At 45.4% G+C, this 22,957-nt stretch overlaps 1 protein-coding gene across 1 annotated transcript; it reads right to left on the bottom strand.

Annotated features, from left to right (window-relative positions):
* Positions 1-8,502: 8,502 nt before the first annotated feature.
* On the bottom strand, positions 8,503-22,531 carry T265_01166 (hypothetical protein; the record flags this gene model as incomplete). Its single annotated transcript, XM_009165127.1, has 9 exons — positions 8,503-9,140; positions 11,682-11,866; positions 13,911-14,089; positions 18,579-18,860; positions 21,755-21,839; positions 21,894-21,992; positions 22,039-22,127; positions 22,170-22,260; positions 22,311-22,531. The coding sequence occupies 9 exons, from the start codon at positions 22,445-22,447 to the stop codon at positions 8,863-8,865; spliced, it is 1,425 nt and encodes a 474-aa protein (XP_009163391.1).
* Positions 22,532-22,957: the final 426 nt, after the last annotated feature.

Raw genomic sequence — 22,957 nt, 5'->3', positions numbered from 1 at the left:
AAGACGGAGCCTTGAGGAACTTTAATGGACTCCCTGACTGCATCCGGTTATACAATGGCTGACAGCTTCCTGCTTCGTTCCGTTTTCCATCGAACCAAGGAGTATCCAACCGAGTAAGATTTTGACAGTAATCCGCTGTTTTCTCCTCAGGTGCTGGCCGAAGACCCAGTGCGCTTCGGACACCTCACACCCAATAAGGATTCCTACATCGTCTTCAGTCAGTTCGCCGAAGGCAGCTTCCTTAAGTTGCGGTCACCTGCGAGCCACTTCTTCGATAGACAGTACAGCTCGTATACGTAAGCTGTCAAGGGCGAATGCCTTGTCAATATCTATCAACTGGATTTCATCTATTGATAAACGCCCGCCTTCATTAGCTTTCGATGTGCATCCCACGGAACCACCCAGTGTAACAATGGCCATAGAGGTGGGTAGCAGCCTGACCCGATTTTCCTCCAAAAGGTCCAGCTTTACTAGCGTTATGTCGGACTCAGCACCTTTCTTGTAGGACTGTCAAACCCGACAGGAAGAAAATCTAGGCGTGCCGGAAGCCGATAACCTCGAGTTAGGGCTGCGTGGAATGACCGCCCTCCGACGGTTGTACACGCTCCTTCTGGAACCCAATTTAAAGCACTATTAGACATTTATTTATGCGAATCCTCGCGCTGGCGAGCATACTGCCCCGCGCTGAGAGCATGAAGAGTAGTGCTGCACCCTTTTTTCACTTGTGCCTTTCAGGTGAACGACAGCCGCTGACCGACAAGAACAAAACCGACCCGGGAAACTTGGGCAAATGCCTCGATCCTGTGTATCAATCCGTGAATCCGTGAATTCGTCCAGGAGTATTTGCGGCAACTGTACAACTCAGGAGTCGCAGACACTTCGGCACCGAACACTAGTCTCTCTTTAGGGGTCAAGATCCCCGTCGATAGCGGGGACTAGTGCGGTGCGAGTAAGTAGGCACTATCAACTGCCGCTCCCATGGAAAGATAACTCACTTGTCCTACCCGATAACTTCTAGATGGCTAGAAAGCGTCCCGTGGTTCTAAAAACTGGACTGTGCAAGGATCGTGCTTTACACGGAAAATTCGATAAGGTGCTTTGCGTATAGCTGGAGAAAGGATGCATTGAACGGGTGGCGGATTCTCCCACATCGTCATTAGATTCAAAGTAGTGGTATCCATCACACCACCCGGTTAATAACCCAAAAAAGCCAGAAAAGATTCGGGTCGTATTTGAATGAGCTGCCAAATGTCAAGGTGTGTCCCTGTATCAGGGCCCTGATTTAACCGCAAAACTTGTAAATGTTATGCTGAGCTTTCGTTTAGAGCAAGTTGCTGTGGCAGCAGACACCAAAGAGACGTCCCTACAGGTCGAGGTTAACCCCTGTGATAGAAATACTCCGAAATTCCTGTGGTGGGAAAACTATGAGTTCTTTGGGGAACCTCCTGAATTTCAGTGGCCATCTCACCCGTTTGAGGCCACCTCCTCCCCTTCCTGTGCAACGTTCGCCTTACGAAAGACCGCTGTGGGATACGGAATCTGATACACTTGTGATCGTTTTTGATTTACCGATGAAACCGCCAACAGGCAGAGGTGTTCTTTCCTGTATGTCTTCACAGCATGATCCTCTGGGCGTTGTTACTTCGTGGTTAATGCCCGGCAAGTGTCTAATGCAATCCCTGTGCAAAGGTGGGCTTGGTTGGGCGAGCCGATAAATGACACCGATCTCACTCGCTGAGATAATTGGTTATCTAACCTTTGTAGCCCTGGTGCGTAAAGCCTAGAGAGGTTTGTGGTATTCCGCACGTCGGACTTCATGTATTTCGTGGTGCATCGGAGACCGCATATAGTGTGGTAGCATATGCCCGCTTCATGGGAGGCGCTGAAGTTTCTGGCTGTTTGCTTGTCTTCTCGAAGGCGCTGGTGGCCCCTCTCAGGTCCGCTTCGATTCCAAGGTTGAAATTGACGGCTGCGTGTTTGGCAGTCCGAGTAGCAGACTTGATTGTGGCAAGTACAATGGACTACTTCCTACGTACTGTGTTTTGGGCGGCCACTATGATTGTTCTGTACTACATCCACAACGTATCTCCCAGATTTTGAACCTTCGTTGCAAATCGCCTAACAGTCTTTCGTGGTTTGTCATCGGAGAACAACCCAACTGACATTGCCTCTCGAAGGACACATAACCTCGGTCCACTGCGTAGATGGTTAACGGGACCCAGATTTGTACTCGAACTAGAGGGTAACTGCCTACGTAGTCTCGAGTGACGAAGCCCGACGGTGTCGAGCTGAAATGCTTTGTAGCACAGGCCAACCGATTGGAGGAAATGATGTCATGTGCCCGCTAATGACTCGGTTTTCCTGTTGGATGAAGCTACAAAAGGTCGTGGCTTGGTTACTGCAGTACAGGCAATATCTATTGATTGGGATGGGCTGAGCGAAGAAAGAGGCTTTACCTTCCGGTATCATCAGTATCCGAACTCCACCAAGCACGTATTTGTTTGATAAAGATCGGGCAATCCAGTCAATACCCGCAAGAGGTGCATCAGGCTGACGCTCCTATACTGTATGCGAAGCGCTCCAGCAATAGACCCGAAACGGCAGCTTACGAAGATTGTCACCCGTTCTTATTGATGGTATTTTGTATGTGTGGGGCAGACTTAGTTACTCGAACTTCAGTCAGGCAGTAAAGCATCCAGGTCTTCCTCCAAACCGACATCATGTTACTTCCTTGAGCATACGTCGCTTTCATGAAGTGGAAGGGCACTGTGGAGTAGCGCATGTCTTGGCCTTTACACGGGAGCGATATTGGATTATCAATGGGACCGGCGCCGTTACACGAGTGATTGATGCGTGCTCTTTATGCAGACGCCGGTCCGCACAGCTCAGTACACAAGTGATGGCTCCATTACCGGCAGACAGACTAGAATCGAGTTGGTGCCCTTCGAGTGCGTGGGAGTGGACTACTTTGGACCTTTTAAGACCAAACGCAGCCGCTCGCAGGAAAACGCCATGGCTGTATCTTTAGCTGGAGCAGTCCATTTGGAAATGGCAGGCAACCTGTCGGCGGCTTCACTCCTACAATATTTGATGCGCTTCGTTGGTAGACGTGGCAATTTCACCGATACCTACAGTGATAAGGGTACGAACTTCGTTGGTGCGCTAACGGAATTTCGGGATGATGTAAAGTGGTGGAGTTCGAGAAAAATATCAGACCGGCTTTTGAGTATGGATATATAGTGGTACTTTAATCCACCAGCAGCTAACAACCGTTGTGGTGTGTGGGAGCGCATAATCAGGTCGGTGCGACGTATCCTTTTATATCTATGTAGGGAACAGTGTTCGACCGATGAACAACTGAACACGCTACTTATACGGGCGGAAGGGATTCTAAATAACCGACCTATAGTCCCGCTATCATCAGACAGCAACTATTTGGAGCCGCTTACTCAAAACAGTCTGTTGCTCATGTGGCGCTGTCTTGCGGTACCCGGTCGCGACGGTCTAACCTCGCGATGTCGTGCCGGTTGGAAACAGTTCAACTATCTTGCTTGCGTATCCTGGCGTCGTTGGATAAGGGAATATCTATCAACGTTGCAGGTGCGTACCAAGTGGCTCAGAGCAACTGAAGAATTGAAACGATGGGGCTTGGTTCTGGTCTCTGGTGAGGACCTGCCTTGTGAGAAGTGGCCTCTTGGAGTAGTGGAGGCGGGCCTAGATGGCTTAGTAAGAACCCTGCATGTTAGAACGACGGGCGGCGTTTTTGAGAGAGCTATTAGAAGGTTATGTTTACTGGAGGGAGGCGATTAAGCTTGTACTCCATCGAAGTCGGCCCTCGTGGCAGGATAACCTCAAGGCCGGGTGTTTGAATTTGCAAGGACAAACAAACGTGAATTCATATATGCACACTAAAACAAATGTGGTGCGGGTTTACAAATTGTGACTGAAGATACGTGGGTAATTTCGTTTTGAACGTAATAGATGATATACCTGGGCAGTATCGCTCTTCCATTGTTTGGTGTACTGTTCCTACTCTCGCCGTTTTCCAGTAGGGTTTTGATCAATGGGCATAGAACCATTCAACAGAATAAAACAGACGCGCCACCGACGTTCCTTCCTGCCTCTTATTTTTAACCAACTTTGTATCCCTCGATATTGATCACAAAATCAAAAAGTCTCACCAAATTGGGCCCCCTTGACATGCAGGGGTGTGAACGGCCGTCATTACAAATGGCTGAATTTCCTCTACACCACTTAATTGCCACAGGCGTTTTCGGCAGATTATGAGCATTGATTCTCTTTTGTACCAAATTCCTGCAGTTTCACAGGGTGCACACCCTTTTCACCAGCTTTAGTTTGGCGTTTGATAATCTAACCCCCATTCCGATTTGAGCTCTGTAAAAGGAAGTGAGCCCAAGTGAAGCCCAGTATTATTGTATTCGTTGAAGTCTCCAATGTATGCATTTAGTGCATCCCATGGGGCAAAGATTTTCACTCAAGTCATCCTCCTACTTCCTCAGCTCCAAAGCAGTTGAAAAGGGCATATCCTATTCCCCCCTTGTCGAGCCGTCAAACACTATCCAGCTAGAAAGAATCTCATTCATCCAGCTTTGGGAACATGCTCGTTTGCTGGTGGATACTACTGATGAGGCATTGAGTAGTATGTTTTCCCGTAATTCCGCTTCGCGACTATTGAAATTTGAGATTTATTACAAAATTCGTGAAATTGCTCTGTAGCGTTCATTTGCATTTGAGTGGTAGTCAATGAGCACCCAGGAAAGTTCAGGAAGACGAGAAGAAGGCTTACATTCAGTTTTCATGAACAGGATGCGTATGAAAGTTTTGCTTTTTTGTCTAAATTGTCAGTAACCTTTCAGTTGGTGTTTCCAAATAAATAACTCTGCAGCGAAGGCCTTCTTTTTTTACATGGGGAACATACTACTCGCGAGCCTCATCAGTGGTATTTACCGTCACGCTGGTAAAATACATATCTCTCAAAGGCACTTGTGGCCGCCAATCGAATTACTCATTTATCTCAGAATAGATCCTTGGTAATGCGCCTACCCGGGGTTGCCCTTTATGGTTATTCAAGGTTCGACACTCCCTTTTATCAGAGCATGAAAACTAATCAAAACGTCGGGCTTTCAGAGCCCATTAGAGTATTCCAGGTACACATTTAAATTTGGGTCCGCAATAACAGTCTACTTGAATGTAAGCTTTCTGTTTACAAGTAAGCAGAGATTGCTGGCACCTAGTTCTTGTAACCAATCTTCACAGATGTCTTCAATAGAGATGTTCATGGTTCGAAAATTTATTTGAATTCGAAAAATCGCTGTTTTCTATCGTCAGGGAGAAACTCCGTGTAGAAACCGGTCATTTGGTTCAAAAGTTCTCTCTTAACCAAAAGAAGCTTGTTTAGGTGGGGGTAGATGAAGCTTGAATTAATTAAATTCCCTATGTCACCCAACTGATCACATTTACGGATTCATGGATTGATGCGGGTCTATTGTGCTCTTCTCGTTAAGCGTCTGCCGCTACCTTCCTCGCACTAAAACGTCTTGCGTACGATGCTTTCATCCGGCCTATGGTTGAAGATTAGTTCCAAATAGTGTAAAGGCAGTGACATTTGTTCACCAGAGCATCGATAAGCCCAGAAGAGAGTATATTATCGAAAGTATTTTTCGAGAGACCAGTTTTTGCGCTAGAGTATCTTTCAATAGACCCACTCCGGCGTTTGCATAGCAAAATATGATTAGATCCAAATCGTATCCGAGCCAGTGGGTTATATATTTGTCACTACCCTGGATTCGCTTTTCATCTTATCTCGCCATACCGTGGCGGTGATTCGTGCCCTGGCGCCATACAAACCTGCTTGTCTCCAGAATCCTCTGCTGATGACCATGAGTCATTCACTTCTGCCTTTTGGCTCATACACATGTCAACCCCGGCCCGCAATTCACCAACCAATCTCACTGCTCATTAATGATAATACTATTGATATTTTTTATTCCCGACTGGTCTGTGCCACTTCGTCATGCATGCTCCCACTGGTTCAGTCAGGATAAAAGCGGGTCCTGTGTGATTTGTGGGTACTGAGGTTTGCACGGAATTGATGGCTATCTCACAAATAGTGGACATTATCCGACGTGGAGATGGTCACGCCTAAACCGGCATGAACAAAATGAAGTGAAAATCGAGAGCTGTGAAACACAGAATTTTTCTACATTTTGCGGAATATATGAAGCTGAAGAAATTGACTGGTATTCACTGAATGCAGCATCTCTCAGCATCCTAAACGTCAACCTAGCTGAGGATTTTTACCCTAATTTAAACCCTTAAGAACTCTGTCGCGCTGGTGACCAATGGTTTTTAATCCCGTATTCACACTTTTATGGACCTTCTCGGGCAATCCAAAATCCCGCTACCCACCAAACCGCACATCCTCAGCCCAATCATCTCTAACATGATATCCGTTATAGGGCTGTTCAGAAACCGAAATATTTCAGTACAATGATGGCATGGTGCCACCATACCCGGCCTTATGGCAAAACTGCAACTATTCACTTCCTACTCTTGACTGTACTCTCATGAACAATCGTTCATTTGCCTGCAACAACAAATTCTTTTACCCACCAAACCGCACATCCTCAGCCCAATCATCTCTAACATGATATCCGTTATAGGGCTGTTCAGAAACCGAAATATTTCAGTACAATGATGGCATGGTGCCACCATACCCGGCCTTATGGCAAAACTGCAACTATTCACTTCCTACTCTTGACTGTACTCTCATGAACAATCGTTCATTTGCCTGCAACAATGGACAAATTCTTTGCCTTAACACAACTGTCCCTAGGACCAGCTCGTTCCAATTAGCTACTTAGCCTTCGTCCGGATCTAACAACCTCGGTGGAATTTCATTTTGTGCTACCCACAGAGTTAGTCATTTTCTTTCTAGTTAACGTTCTGTCCTGTGCGTTAGCACCATCTCAAATCTCCGGTGAACTTTCACACCCGACTTCGCCCCAACAGTGACGCCGGTGAGTCTCGTTACTATGATTATAATATTCAAGCTACTTTATATACCGTATTGCGACTGCCCCCACTTACCCTTTTGGAGAGCCTGGTCATAACCAGGTCGCTGCAAAACTGCCGTTTCACCGGATCCGTTGTTCTGGTCATTTCCAGCAATTAGCAGCTTTCTTATCACGTGTCAGGCAGGATGCCACCCGTTCGGCCTTCTTCGTTGTACTTTTGTCCGTAATCATTAAATTCTGACGGTCTGATCTTGTCTAAGTTTGTGAATGCAAAAAACAGTATATCAGTATCCCTCTTACCTCGATATCTATCACCCTTTAAAACATCTGTTCACAGTTAATTTGGCCCGACAGACCCGACGGAATCCATTGGCCGTTGACATTCCATGTTCCCGCATTAACTGTCGGCGCTACTTTTTTTCAGTCCGCGTATCCCTCACGTGGAACAAACTACCAACATCTGTTGTGGATTGTGGTAACCTCGAGACTTTCAAACATTCGCTTGACGAATACATAAGATCTCACCCAACTTCCCTCATCAACATTTGAGATGCAGATTACAAACAATAGAACATATATGTCATATCATTCCGTTTATCTGTATACATACACACACACCAATATCCTTTGGTCATTGTAAAGCAAAATGCTTTTTAGACCAACATAACCTTGATTTAGTATATGTTCACTCATTACCACGTTTGCGTCGGATAACACCCACTTTCCGTCTGACTGCTCTATTTTGGCACAGTCATAGGTAGGTGCCCACAAATTCCATCATTCTTTCTTCTGTTCTGAATGTACTATTAGGAACATATCAATGGTATGCTGCCAATTAGCGTGGAATAGCAATTAACAATAATGTTAAACACAGGGTCGTTGTCCAGGATGTTCTGAAGTCTTCAAGGAAGATGTTCTTCAACTCTTGCTTAAGACAAACCATTTCAGCGAACTAGGACCAGGTTCATCTAGACGTCCTGAAGGAAACCCCTTCCAATTTGGTGGATAATATCCACGTAATGGTTGGTCAAGCACCCGATAAAGGCAACCTTCCGTCTTTTTGAAAGGAAGGAATTGTCCCACCAATCCACAGTGTAAACCGCCACTCTCTCGACAGCTACAGGCCCGATATCCGACATTGAATGAAGATGTTACCACCAAACAGAGCATTTCCAGTGAAAGAATACTCGACCTGCTCTTCTTCGACACCAGTCTTCATTGGAACTCTTTAAGGCTCAGTATCCGGGCCACTCTCGTATCTGATCTACGTCAACGGACATATCGACCATATATGGGTCGAGTGCATCGCCCACGGCATATACATAGGCTACTCGATAACTTTGTCATGGTCACCTATACTTGTTTTCACAGTTATTAACTTGTGCTACTAACGGCGAACGTGTATTTTCAGTCATCAATGAGCTTTTGGTTTTGTAGACTTAAGAAAACTATCCGAAGAACAAAGTACCAGGATTATTGTATTGTGACATGTATCCGTAAGCGTTTTACCACGAGCCGTGGGGATACGCTTCAAATCTTTAGAATTGTGTTTGTTAAAGTAGAAAATTCGATAGAAAAAAGGAACAAATCGAGGTGGCCAGGAAATGATTAGTAGTAATAAAATTTTTAAAAAAATTGTGTATCAACTCAAAATTCTGTCAAAAAAATACAAGTTGAAGACAAATCACAAAATCTGCTGCGGCAAAGGAATGTTGATCCATCACAAGTATGAGAAAATGACGTGGGTAGGATAAACTCGTTAGCAGAGGAAGGCATCACACAATTATAGACAGACAGGTACAAGATGCATGACAGCCAGGTAGAATTACCACAATGATTTTGGTTGGTCAGGTGTGTTAAATGCTTCGATTAGTTGCAGTAGGGTCGCCACTGTGCCGCCAACGAAACTGAGCAAACCAATACAAAGGAAAAACGCGTGCTTTACAACTACCGTGAGCCAGAACCATTTGATATGGTGACGGTCTTCCCACAGATGTACGATTTCCAGAACTGGCGGCAAAATGAAGGCCAGTATTGAACTTGCAAAAGCGCCAATCAGTGAGATCATCAAATCCAGCTTGGGTATGGTGATTACCATGACATCTAGACAAGAAGAGCATAAGGTTGGGTGAAAAAAAGGCAATATGTATGTATGTGCAAAAAAGTATAGTTTTCATTGAACGGACGTCCGATTTGAGATGGATAGTGACAGGGGAACATCATTCACAAAATTAAACACCAGGCATTGTGCGTACTTACGTTTGACAAAAAATCTATTCGAGATGCATCCGGTCCTTGTAATGAGAAGGTATGCAAGCTCTTTCTCTTACGAACACGAATACGTCTCACAGAGACTTGTAACGACATTACATTACAGGACGTCGTGATAAGATCCTTCATTGCTCCCAACTTGGAAAGAGAAGCCGAACAGTGATCGGCTTAACTACCAAGTCATCACCCCAAAACAGTAGCGACAAGTAAGAGGCAAATCGCTCAGCTGTGGGGCGATTTCGGTACGAAGTCGGGATATTGTCAGGTTGCCCAAGCCCAGACAGAGGAAGTCGAGAGACAGAAACCGGGTTCGAACCACGGACCTTCCGGTCAGTAAATTCGCGTTCTAATCGTTGAGCCATACCATCACGGTGGTCAAACTTTAGACGGGATCGGGACAATGAAGTTAACAGAAATATATACACCAATTTTCCAATCAAAAACTATATAAACGCGGATAGACACTGAAAAAGCACCCAGTTGTCTGCACGCTGACGGAACGCTTAAAAGCCGATTGCAAAACTCGGTGGAAAGATCAACAGCCATCTGCTAAACCATCAGTGAATGATATGAAATTCGTTGAATTTACATGATCAGACTTCTAGGCATCTAATACCCTCAAAATTTCTAGTGAGGTTTCATCATATGAGTGGATTTCGGTTGTGCTGCGGGGCGAGGATCGCACATTGAAAATAAATTTTAAAAAAGTGTTCAGCTGTAAAACCCTTCCGGTGCCTAGCTGCCATGCCACCGAGGGAAGCACGAGGGCTGAAGCCTAGACAGCGCACATTACTCCACCTTTGCTGGCTATCACCGCCAACGCGCATCTCAGGAACATTTGAAGTCAGAACCCACGACCTGCCGGTTATTACTTGAACATACCATCTGTCACGAAAGACTGATAGATTCATGGGATATAGTAGTGCTCATGCCTCAGTTACAAAGTTCATGCCCCACTGTCAGTTATCAACTGACCCTTGGAGTGACGACCTTTCAGGTCTCCCTGAGGAGTAAAACAAAATTCAACATCATGACAACAAAGGGCTGCACGCTAACAGTGGAAACATCTTTAGTGATAACAGTACTGTTTGCTTATTTTTGGTCAGACATCCCATTGGTTTTTGACGACTAGTACTGACAGGCACCATAACATGAACAAAGAATAAACAAAAAGTATGTTTCTAGATTAGAATTACCGTGGGAAAATAAATAGATAAGCGAGTCGTGGACAGCCGCCTTCCATATGTTTTCGTTCCAGTCAAGAGTTGTCATTTCTCACTATCGGAACCGATTTACCAAAGGTGTTGGCAAGTAAGAGAGCCGAAAGAAGCTTCATGCACCCGTGGATAAAGTCTCCTCACAGTGTGCGTGTAATAGCTCTGTTTACCAGCGAATTTAATGTTCAACTAACGCGAATCAGTGGATGAAAAGTACCAAAAATCGGAATACGTCAGCACTCGCAAAATGAAAAAATAGAGGCTCAATGCGAGTAGACTTGGTTGCAACGTCACTAGGCATTCTGATCGGGTCTTATGGAACCCACCACGAAAATGCTGCTCTATAGTTTACCAAAAAGAAGTCAAAGGACCTTTGTACTGAAGAATGCTGAGCCCGCGTAAAACCAAATTTCGAAAAAAAATCAGTTATGATCTTTGTTCCAATCTCTAGATGTAGGACTGACTGATACAACTTGGACAAGCTGACATAACTGGCAATAGTTCGAATTCTGCAACACCCATGTTCATGGTATGCGAGTGCCATAACGAGAGAATTTTCAGCGAATAAAACAAGGCGCAATGAGTAATGCATTTCCGACATAAGACAGATCAAACGGATGGAAAGAAGCGAACCACCTGTACCGGTGCTTGAGCCGCCGGCCTTTTATGTGGACGGAATTAGACACATGAGGCGATGTACGGACACGCCGACGTTTTGTTTGGCGTGTGGACAAACCTATGAGGTTCCAGTGACATCATCACCGACAGCATGAAATCAGTGTTGGCAATTTGATTGCAAACGTTCCATCACCAGTCAAGGTGATATCCTCAGTGCGTTATTAGGAAGCGTAGTGGTGCGTAGCGGTGGGTTAGTGGCTGTGCGCTGAGTAGTGTTACGCGCGTGTTAATATACGTGCTGCTAGCAGGGGATGACCTTTGATCGCGATTAATTTTTCGGTCGGGTGCTTCCATTGGTTGCCCCGTTGTCCTGTGTCCCCATTTGCCAATGCCCACACGACGTTTGAGCTTGTCATCCCCTGTAATCGTAATCTAGTGACATGTAATGATGCCCGCAACAAGTGAGGGGGGGTGGTCGAAACATCATCGACAGCACCGATGATTCGCTGCAGTCATCAACACCGACAGAAAGACCTACATGCAAACATCACCAAAAGTGCGCGCATCACTTTCAAGTTGATATACCGCCTTCTTTCGGATGCCTCTCGATGACAACGCAACTTCTCCATCAGGCGGGCGAAAATTGATGCAGGAATGTAGAATTGCAAGAGATAGGTGAAGCAGATAGCCACAACAAACAGTGGTTGAACCGGGCTAAACCACCTGTGATGGAAAATGTAAAACACGGGACAAAGTATCAGTAGGCAGTAAGCAATATATGACTGTGTTTCATAAGCTTAGTAGCAATCAACACGACGTGGAAGGGAAATCGTTACTGTGTTCGGGACACTGAACGAACTTTTGATTCGGATATGTTTGTAAGCCGACGGGAAAAAGCTGGATGCCAGTGGAATGTGATCGTGACTGTTTGTTCAACTCACACCTGTCGTCGGCAACAGCAACCGCTCCGTATGCAGCCTTCAATGCCGGGAAAAACTACATTCAGACAATGTCGAAACGACTTCGACAGAAAACTACCGCCTTCAGAGAGCCCTTGAAGTTTGTACCAATCTCACCATGCATCAACTGTTTCGCTAATACTTATGCTGACTGCCGAATTCCACTGCTAATTCCAAATAAAAAAATTATATAGGAGGAGGAGGGGAAGGCAATAATCGAGATTGGATTGGTGCAATGAGTGCTCGATCTGCTCAATCAGCTTAAGCTCCTGTTCCGATGGAACATAAAGCACTTCGGTTGCACCGCTGGTCAGAGGCAAACAGTTGCTTTCTGGCTACTAAGCATGACGATCGTTTCACAGTTTTGAAGCCTCGGTGAAGAGAGTACGAGGTCATAACCCCTCCCCTCTTCACAAGCAGACGAACGTCATACCATTGACAAAAAGCCAGAGCACACGTTAGCGATTCCATCACTCATTTCGCTTGCAACGATGCATGCAAGCATGATAGCGAAATTAGATCCCATTCAAAAAATAGATAAATGCTTATTATCATGAATGGTACAAGTGTCATTACGATACTAGGGTTTGGTCCAAATCACTGAACTGCCACCCTGGCTATTTGGTAACTTAGGCTACTTGGTTAGTTGCAATCGAGTGCTGATAAACTGACTGACTAACAAAGGTCAGTCAATGATGTGAAAACAAACAAACCTCGCACGTGCACACAACGAATCGAAAATTGCCGGATGTGTTTCGATCTGCGTCAGGCTGTTCTGCGTAGCAATTTAATTGATTGAAACTAGGACAGTCACCGGATCGTCAGAAAAACAACTCAGCGCGAGCATGTCCGTCTGTTCAAATTCGATAACTTAGTTGAGGCGGAGAATGGATTGACTCCAAGTACCTTGATGCCACCGTTGTCAACGGTTCAAACTCACAAAGCAGGTGAGAAGTAGCTCAGTGCGCGGGTTTTGTCTCCAGGTTGCCGAGCACCACAAGGCTGCGTGGCCAAACATCACGGAATATGCAAATACATCCGAGGAGTCTTAGAATCGCACCTGCATCAGCAGTCTTTTTTTTATGGAAAAGCAAGACAGAAGAGCTCTGAGTTAAACGATCTATCCGAACAACTTTCCACGGATTCTGGTTATCTGGGAAAACGTGTGCACGTATTTCACGAAGAAATCAGAGACAAACGCAAGTAAAGGAATCTTACAAAATATGATTATGTACTGGAAATTTCGCATTTTGTCAAATGGTGCGGTTTCGGTTAGATAACACAAACCAACAAACGAGAGAGGAGGCACTTGTCTTGGGGCCGGTGTTACCCTTTAATACAAAAAAAAAACAGATGACACTGGACACTACAGCTGAACCCGAGAAATCGTGAAAACAGTTCACTATAGCAGGGATGAATCTGAATGTTCAATCCAAAGAGGAAGACAGGTGGATAGTTAATTGCGTAATGATAAAGGTCAAAGATTAAACTTTGAATGCCTTAGCCCTGATCTCGAACTGCAGGTGTTTGAAGAACGTATGAATAATTAGGATTCACATAATGTCACCTAGTTGCTCCGGAGGAACGAAGTACACACAGCAGTCTCTCATGCATGATTACTCAATGGATGATGATGTGATGACCCTTCAGTCAACCGATGAGATTACACTAACTGGACTGTCCATGTGTGATGGGTCACACCACCCAGGGGTTCGCCGAATTCTACTCAAAATCAAACCAGTAGCGACCTAAGAGATCGAAATCCTGTTAAAAATACGAAAAGAATATCACCAGATCAACAAACTTACCAAGGGGAATGGGGAATGTTCAGTGTGATGGTCCCCTCGGCCTTTTCACCAAATTTGAGATAGCCAAAGAAGCCGAACGCGGCATTCAAAGAAATAATGATGGTCATACCAACACTGAGTACGCCGAACGGGTGCAGGTAAAATTCAGGATGAGCCATTTTACTCTCAATTGGGAGAACCTTGAGGAGATAAAATACACGAAAACAACCAGTCTCAGTGAACTGTGGACGAGTAGAACGTGAGGGAATTACGTTCGCGAGGAGTCTGAGAATAACAATAGAACCTGACCACACGACTGGGCAACGATCCCCTGTAGCGGTAGTATCGAAAGTTCTACACCACTCGAATCAGCAAATCAAACTCCTCAAAGTGGGAAATGGTGAGCCTATGGGGCGCCGTTCTGATATAAGTATGCAAATCTCCTGTATTTTCTGACTACCCAAAGGCAGTTGCCACAGTATTGACAAAAAGCAGTTCAGACGTGACAGGATAAGCTCAGCGAACTGAAAGAAACTGGATAGTTAATACTCGGGACCTTGTCATGAACATTAAGCAGCAGCAACGCGTTAAGTGATTGCGGCAAGATCCTTTAATAACCAGACAGGTTTGGTTAAAAGCAGGCACCGGAGGAATCCTAGTGCGTAAATTCGAGATCGAAATCAAGCCACGATCGACCAGCCAACGAGGTCCGGTTCATTCAAGATAATCGATAATCGTTCAGCTGTAGCTCCCTTTCGGTGCTCAGCTGCCATGCAACCCAAAGGAAGCACGAGGGCTGAGATATTGAGCGGCCGCCCAAGTCTAGACATGGTACGTCGAAATACAGAGGTCGGGTTCGAACCACGGACCTCCCGGTCAGTAAATTCGCGCTCTAACCGCTGAGCTATTTTGTCTTACTCAACCATGCAGTTAGCACCAGAGAAATCAGTAGAAATATATGTTTGAAAGCAGAAAATGTCTATGCTGGCTGACATCACGCTAATCATCTAATAAAATCCTGCATCAAATTAATTTCTACCGTTAATGAAGACACACGACGACGAGTTCTCAGTAATTCACAAAACAATCCAGAGTACTAAAGAACGTGGGCCACAACAACAAATATCATAATCATTCACCTGTAGCACCCTTCCGGTGCCTAGCTCTCATTGCATGGGGACCGAGATACTGCCTGGTTGCCCAAAACTAGACAGGAATGGTCCAGAGACGGAGGCTGGGTTATAACAATGGACATTCCGGTCTGTAGGTCCGTAAGTCAAATGCTGAGCCACCTCGTGCCCCACAAAGAACCCGCACTATTACGCAGCTGTGCTGGTCATTGCCGCCTCTGTGGATGCGGAATCCGAGAAGAGACGCACTAATGTCAGACACGTTCCAGTTGCGCACTCAATGGAGCAGACACCTCCAAGCTGTTGCCTTGAGTGCACAGCTTTCCCCCTCCCGATCTCTCAAATGAAAAATTGCCGAAATCCTTGCGTTGACGTAGCAAATGTACCAGCTACCGCCTCCACTGCGTAGCTATCTACCAGCATCTCCATAAATAATCGGCGAATGGAACTGTGGTAGCTTTAAGCAATGTACGGCAAGTACGCAGTTTTTACAGCTGAAGATGACGATGAAGTGTGTGTGCGAAGAAAGAACGAGCCAAGTTACAATTGTGGTGTAAGGAGTACCCTAAAACGTTGGTTTTAGGCATCCGACTGCCTAATGAATTGCAAGTCGAGGAAGTTAAATCGACTTCTCTCAGCTCCGTAAGTAACACTGAATGACAAAACTGGTGCGAGGGTGACGGATTTGGGTGTATAGTCTAGCAGACGCCTAGGAATTTGTCCACTCCATTCGTCACTTGAAGATATCGAACCCTCCTGCCCATAATTATCCCCCAGCCAGACAAGCAAAAGAGGGCACAGGGTCATAATACTCACTCTGCTAGAAACAACTCGACATGGCTCAGTGCTTCAGACGCGAAGCTACCGACCGAAAGGTCAGTGGCTGGAACTCAACCCTGCCTGTCCAGGCTTGTTAAACCTCGTAAAAGCTCAACCCCGTAATTCATTCGAGCTGCACGGCAACTATTAATAGAAAGGATGCCGTCGTGAACGACTTATTTTATTTACTTTGATAACGTAGTCTGCTGCTAACCGCAGGAGTAATGTCGACAAGGTTACCGTTGTGTGGTCGTTGGCTTGTTCGCTCAGCTGGGCAATTTGATTGCAAACGTTTCTTCACCAATCGACGTGACATCGTCAGTGCGTTATTGGGGAGCGTAGTCGTGCGTAGCGGCGGGTTATTGGTTGTGCTGTTGTGTTGTTTTGAATCCAAATATTCAACGTGCTCATCCCCGTCTCATTGGACGCGAGTTTCCGAATTTTATTCTAGCCCGGAAGAACAAAACCAGTGTCGCATGTTTTCGCCTAACACGATAGTGTCTACAGTTTTATACCAAATTGCGCCAAGCTGTTCCCATTCGTTCAAAGGTTCAGATGCCTCTGGTATCCTCATTCGCAACTTGGTGGATTAATAACTGTAAGCACTAGGTCTCAGTATACCCAAAACCGGCGCAGATCGTGAAAGACCGGAGTCTCTCGCACACTTCCATGCACTACAGTTAGTACATTTTCCGAAATTGACCAATAAAAGCGCAGTTTGTGATTCCAGTCCCATGATAGCAACGGTGAATGAAGTGGCTGGCCAAACAGCGCAATGTTGGTCAGGTCGACCAGTTTCATCTATAAGCAGCGTTACGCTTTACGTGACCAGCACCCATAGTGTACCCACAAGTGAGTGAGCTCTGTGTGAGTTCACTCGTTGGGTGTCCAGTCCCGGTGGTGGATTAACGCAGTAATACACTAGACACTGCGCAGTTCCCACAGAAGACTTATTTCCTCCACACCTGTCATCCGGGTGCATATAAGTTTTGTCGTACCCTTCATCATCCCACCAGTATGGCTGGATTCGTGGGATGGTTTATTTGAGTGTCAAGCAAGCGTTCTAAGACCCAGATTGGCACCCGAATTGAGGTCGTCGAACTCTTAGGATAATCAGCTGATGCCTGGCCAAAATTTACCGCCAGTCTGCCTAAGCAAAACGTTGTTGTTGTGGTTGAGAAAGAAGATACGGTCTGTAACCATCGATAGTTCAGAGGTTGTAATGAGAAGCTAGACACACAACGGAGAAGATATCTACTAGCCACAGAATAAAGTAGTGCGGTAAACTCACCAGGCTGATACCTTCAAAAGAGAACATCACAATACTGAAGCCAATCAGAATTCCACGAGGATTCGTATACACCGGTAAGGTAGAAAAAGGCAACAGCCCCGAACTCAGAAGATAGGCAAATATGAGCATTGCTCCCACAGGGTCATAATACTCACTCTGCTAGAAACAACTCGACATGGCTCAGTGCTTCAGACGCGAAGCTACCGACCGAAAGGTCAGTGGCTGGAACTCAACCCTGCCTGTCCAGGCTTGTTAAACCTCGTAAAAGCTCAACCCCGTAATTCATTCGAGCTGCACGGCAACTATTAATAGAAAGGATGCCGTCGTGAACGACTTATTTTATTTACTTTGATAACGTAGTCTGCTGCTAACCGCAGGAGTAATGTCGACAAGGTTACCGTTGTGTGGTCGTTGGCTTGTTCGCTCAGCTGGGCAATTTGATTGCAAACGTTTCTTCACCAATCGACGTGACATCGTCAGTGCGTTATTGGGGAGCGTAGTCGTGCGTAGCGGCGGGTTATTGGTTGTGCTGTTGTGTTGTTTTGAATCCAAATATTCAACGTGCTCATCCCCGTCTCATTGGACGCGAGTTTCCGAATTTTATTCTAGCCCGGAAGAACAAAACCAGTGTCGCATGTTTTCGCCTAACACGATAGTGTCTACAGTTTTATACCAAATTGCGCCAAGCTGTTCCCATTCGTTCAAAGGTTCAGATGCCTCTGGTATCCTCATTCGCAACTTGGTGGATTAATAACTGTAAGCACTAGGTCTCAGTATACCCAAAACCGGCGCAGATCGTGAAAGACCGGAGTCTCTCGCACACTTCCATGCACTACAGTTAGTACATTTTCCGAAATTGACCAATAAAAGCGCAGTTTGTGATTCCAGTCCCATGATAGCAACGGTGAATGAAGTGGCTGGCCAAACAGCGCAATGTTGGTCAGGTCGACCAGTTTCATCTATAAGCAGCGTTACGCTTTACGTGACCAGCACCCATAGTGTACCCACAAGTGAGTGAGCTCTGTGTGAGTTCACTCGTTGGGTGTCCAGTCCCGGTGGTGGATTAACGCAGTAATACACTAGACACTGCGCAGTTCCCACAGAAGACTTATTTCCTCCACACCTGTCATCCGGGTGCATATAAGTTTTGTCGTACCCTTCATCATCCCACCAGTATGGCTGGATTCGTGGGATGGTTTATTTGAGTGTCAAGCAAGCGTTCTAAGACCCAGATTGGCACCCGAATTGAGGTCGTCGAACTCTTAGGATAATCAGCTGATGCCTGGCCAAAATTTACCGCCAGTCTGCCTAAGCAAAACGTTGTTGTTGTGGTTGAGAAAGAAGATACGGTCTGTAACCATCGATAGTTCAGAGGTTGTAATGAGAAGCTAGACACACAACGGAGAAGATATCTACTAGCCACAGAATAAAGTAGTGCGGTAAACTCACCAGGCTGATACCTTCAAAAGAGAACATCACAATACTGAAGCCAATCAGAATTCCACGAGGATTCGTATACACCGGTAAGGTAGAAAAAGGCAACAGCCCCGAACTCAGAAGATAGGCAAATATGAGCATTGCTCCAATTAGGGTGGCTAGATTAGCCACCGCGGACAGATGGGCGAGAACGCGCATGCTGCTCCATAAGCTCATGGGGATGAGGCAAACGCACACGATGAGTGCAACGACATAGAAATTGAGGTACAGGTCAGGAAAGAAAGCGTGCAGAAACTGTGGGAAGAATGGATACAAACAAACGAGGTAAAGCAAAAATAAAGTAAACGTTAGGGACATTTGCTTCAACCGTGTATGCACTGACACTCGCTATTCACAAAGAATGAACGGACATACTGTTTGTGACCAGCAGCGGTGGACGTGTTAAATACACTCTCGAAACCTAGACCCAGTGGCGACCTGATCAATTTGAGTCCATATCTACAGAGATTACAGACAACCGCAGCTAGTGAATCGGCGTCTCGAACGATGGAAGTTGGTGCTAGCGATGAACAGATATTGTTCCAGGCAAAAAGCTAAGAAACCTGACTGCACAGATGGTGTCGTGGAAGACCATCCCGCCGGATAGGCGTATGGATGGACAGTGGAGCAGCCCACGCAGACACTGAAATACCTCATTCTTTGTCGTGCGTAGTGGGAGGATAGACGGAATTGACGGAAAAAGCACTAGTTTAGGGCAGCGCTGCACAAGCTTTACATGGCCCATCAATTATGGCAGCATGTGATCAGTCTACCAAGACAGCCTAGGGTGTCCCACTCAAGGAAATATCGACACCTGCTTGAACTTTCTTGCTGTCCGGGAAGAAACATGCACAGAATTCGAATGTCACTAGGATTCGTATTAAACCAGCTCATTGAACTATGTGCTTTAGTGTTTGAGCAATATAATCGGCAAGCCTGGCGATCATACAGAGATGAACTATGGACACAGAACCCTGAGAATCAGGTAGGCCGGACTATGGGTTACCTAGGAAGGTTCGATAATACATCTGGATAGCAGAAACACGAATTCAGGGCGAATTTAGAGGAACCGGAAAGTTGGAGAAAAACAGGGTTTTGTGGGCATAGAAGGGCCAATCATACTTGAGGTCAAATAGGGCAGACGCACATGTGGGAAAAACTCCGATGGTTTGTTTTTCTGAGGGCAACATACTACTGGACTGCCCGGCCAAGGTTGAATTCAGGAGTCCCACTCGAAGCCATTAGTTGGAGCACCCGATAGAGACAACGAACAGGATCTCCAAGTTGATCCTCTGTTACAACGGAAGTCATATTTAACGAGGGCTTGTACACTAGTCCTGCGGATGAACAACGTTTCATCCGTTTCAAATACATTTTTAAGAACCCGAAAATTCCCGCTGCTCTAAGGAGCAAAAATGTCTCCGGGGATAGACCAGAAATGGAACAAATTTTGTCTGATATCCACGAAAGCAACTTCTTTGTTCGCAACATCAACTCAATTAAACAGAGGCTACTTACCAGGTAGAAAGAACTAGAAGTTACGAATTGAGTGGCAAAACACTAGTTGTAATGAACAGATCGGTTTACAATGAACCATGAGTGAAAGTGTCGAGGCAAGCTCACTCAAGTCTTTTTGTTGCCAGTTACAAGTACAATCAGTACGCTATCGAAAGCCTGCTCAGTTCGCCCCGTAAAGTTTACACAGTCTAGTTTACAAGAAAACAGTCTCGTCCTCAGTAAAGCTATCGCCAAAAGGTTGATCTGATTGTGACCCCAAACCTTTGGTCAAAGAAGATCAAAAGCTTCTCCAGTGCAATATGCATTCGAGAGCACGCTTGGATGTTAGGAAAATGGTGGGCTGAGTGTGGGAGCCGAATACGACCTTGAAATTCGCTCCAGCTCGTCCAACATTCATCACTTCGCGCCTGCAATGAGTGGGCTTGAAAACACAAATATAGCTCCAAGTAGGCAGTATTTGTGAGGCGACTGGGATTTTGCAATTGTTCCCTGAACCTGCCACGGGAACATGGGCTTTTCAACTAGTCGCTGGTGTTCACATGACCCAGAAAAGATCTGATATCCCCTGATCATGACAGTTCGACCGAGTAACTTGAAAGTCTCATCATGATACCGCCCACTCGTTTAGTGTACTGTAAATTTGCTGGCAATTCATGAGAAACACTACCCAATTTTTGGCCAAGCAGTCAAAATCTCACCAAAAAGGAATGATATAGTCTTCAGCAAGCAATGAAAAAGTGACCAAGAATAACACTGCTTACATGAGGGGACTATTGTATTTCAACTGACGAGATGAAGCCTCCGTTTGCTGTCAGCCATACTTTTGCTTCAGTGAAAACTGGAGAAATCTCCCTGGAATGCAGCGAACTCGTACCTATGTAGGCAAGATTGAACCATGTCAAGGTCCGTTTATATGCAGTCACTGCGTTCAATTACGCTGCCGAACAACGTGACACGCAGCGCAGGTGCCAACGTAAACCGCTCAAACCAGTTAACAGGGACGTTGGTCAAACTGACAACCAACAAACCGCCCGAAAAACTGCACTTCACTCGCGAGGATAGACATCCAAGAAGCTAACATCATATAGCTGTATTAAGGCGTGTTGGTTGCGATCAGGTATAAACGAGTCGTTTGCCAACTCTTCTAGTTAAACCTCAGAACATAGTGCATCGTAAATTGCTGCAAGAACCCGCTTTCATTAGATAATGAATCGGGGAATAAAAAGTCAGATATCTAGCAGATATCTATGTATGATCAGGTCCACTTAATTTTCGTATCTCCCTGGTTTACCTCACAGCCGTCCCACGAGTGCTTGTGGGAAACGTGGTCTGTACCTGAATACCGGCTTCACTAGACTGACAGGGTGCTATGCGGCCTCGTTCCCTTCATCTGATTCTCATCTTGTACTTCTGATTCTGTCATTAAAGAATTGATAGGTGCCGCAGCCTCAGTCGTTCTAGTTCTCACAGATTCGTTACTTTACATCTCACAGTAACAGAGGGTTACGCGTTGTAAACAATCATGTATATATGCACCTTTGAGTTAAACAGTACAGTTGTGCAAGACTGAGCTCCAGTCAACCAGTGTTAGGCTAAGAAACATGATGAACAGAAAACGACTGAGAACGTACATAACGTAGATTGTCCGTGATAAACAGAGTGTAGACACAGGAAAATCCAATTTGTGTGACAATCAGGAAGACATTTACTGTATGCCTGAAAAAAAAGCACATTGGTCGAAATGTATTAATCTCTCCAACGAGAGCTTACTTGATCTTCCCTTTGGGTTTTCGCAGACAGGGAGGTCCATATTTGAACACATAAAAAACGGTTTCGGTATAATCCATTTTTGAACGGTCTAAATTATATCTGGCGACAGAACAGATGTAAGGTTGCGTGAAAAACTGAGATTTACTTTTCTCGCACAGACCGAGAGGTGCGTACCAATACTTTCATGAGATAGCTTGCCACAGAGCCAGCAAAAATGATCATGAAAAAGCCTGTCTGAATGAAAATGTTAAATGATGTGATCAAGCCATTTCTCACCCATAATCCCGAGTACCGAAGAACCACAGGCATAGACAGTACTCCAGTGCCAATATTACCCTTAATGAAGTTCATAAGTGTATGCGGTTCACTGGTTGCGAGAGAGGTTTTGAAGTAAAAGTAAAGAACAGAAGGAATTACGTAAGATTTTCGCCGAGATTATGTGGGTCTGCGACAATCAAGATGCTTTCTTCCAAATCGTCGACGGTAGAAACGCTGAGCGCATCCGTCGCTGGAGGCGTCTCCTGATTGTTGACGTGTCTTTTGTCGGAAGACATCAGTCCGACGTAAGCAGATAAGCGCTTCTCACAGGTTGGTAATGATACCGAGTAAAAGAATAACCCAGGAGTAACAAAGCAACTAACGTGACTGAAACAGTAAACAGGAAAGAACTGAGGGAAACGATGGCAGATACATAAACCCTCCAAACATTCGAATATTGAATACCGATTGTCAATATATTTATTAAGGGAAACGACAAACTGTCTAGCCGATGTAAACTTACCTATCACGAATACCTATGGATGTGACTGGATACAGCGCTCCAACCAGCAGTAGTATCCAAGGTTAATTGTTTGTTCGTTGTTCAGCCAAAACCATACGGGTGAAGTGCACATCTGCGTATGAGTAAACTGTCCTTTGACACAGGGGGTTCAGCATAACAGGAGTTTTGGCGTGCTCAGACTACGTGCAGCGTTTATGAGGGAATGAATAAACTCTAGCAGAACATTAGGAATGATCACTGCTATGTATGGGCGAGTGGAACGATGCAGATTCTCATGACACCG

The sequence above is a fragment of the Opisthorchis viverrini genome (genome assembly GCF_000715545.1).
Source record: "Opisthorchis viverrini unplaced genomic scaffold opera_v5_12, whole genome shotgun sequence".
In the NCBI taxonomy this organism is placed as follows: Eukaryota; Metazoa; Platyhelminthes; class Trematoda; order Opisthorchiida; family Opisthorchiidae; genus Opisthorchis; species Opisthorchis viverrini.
Note: the sequence above shows the minus strand (reverse complement) of the source record. Positions and strands in the feature narration are given on the sequence as shown.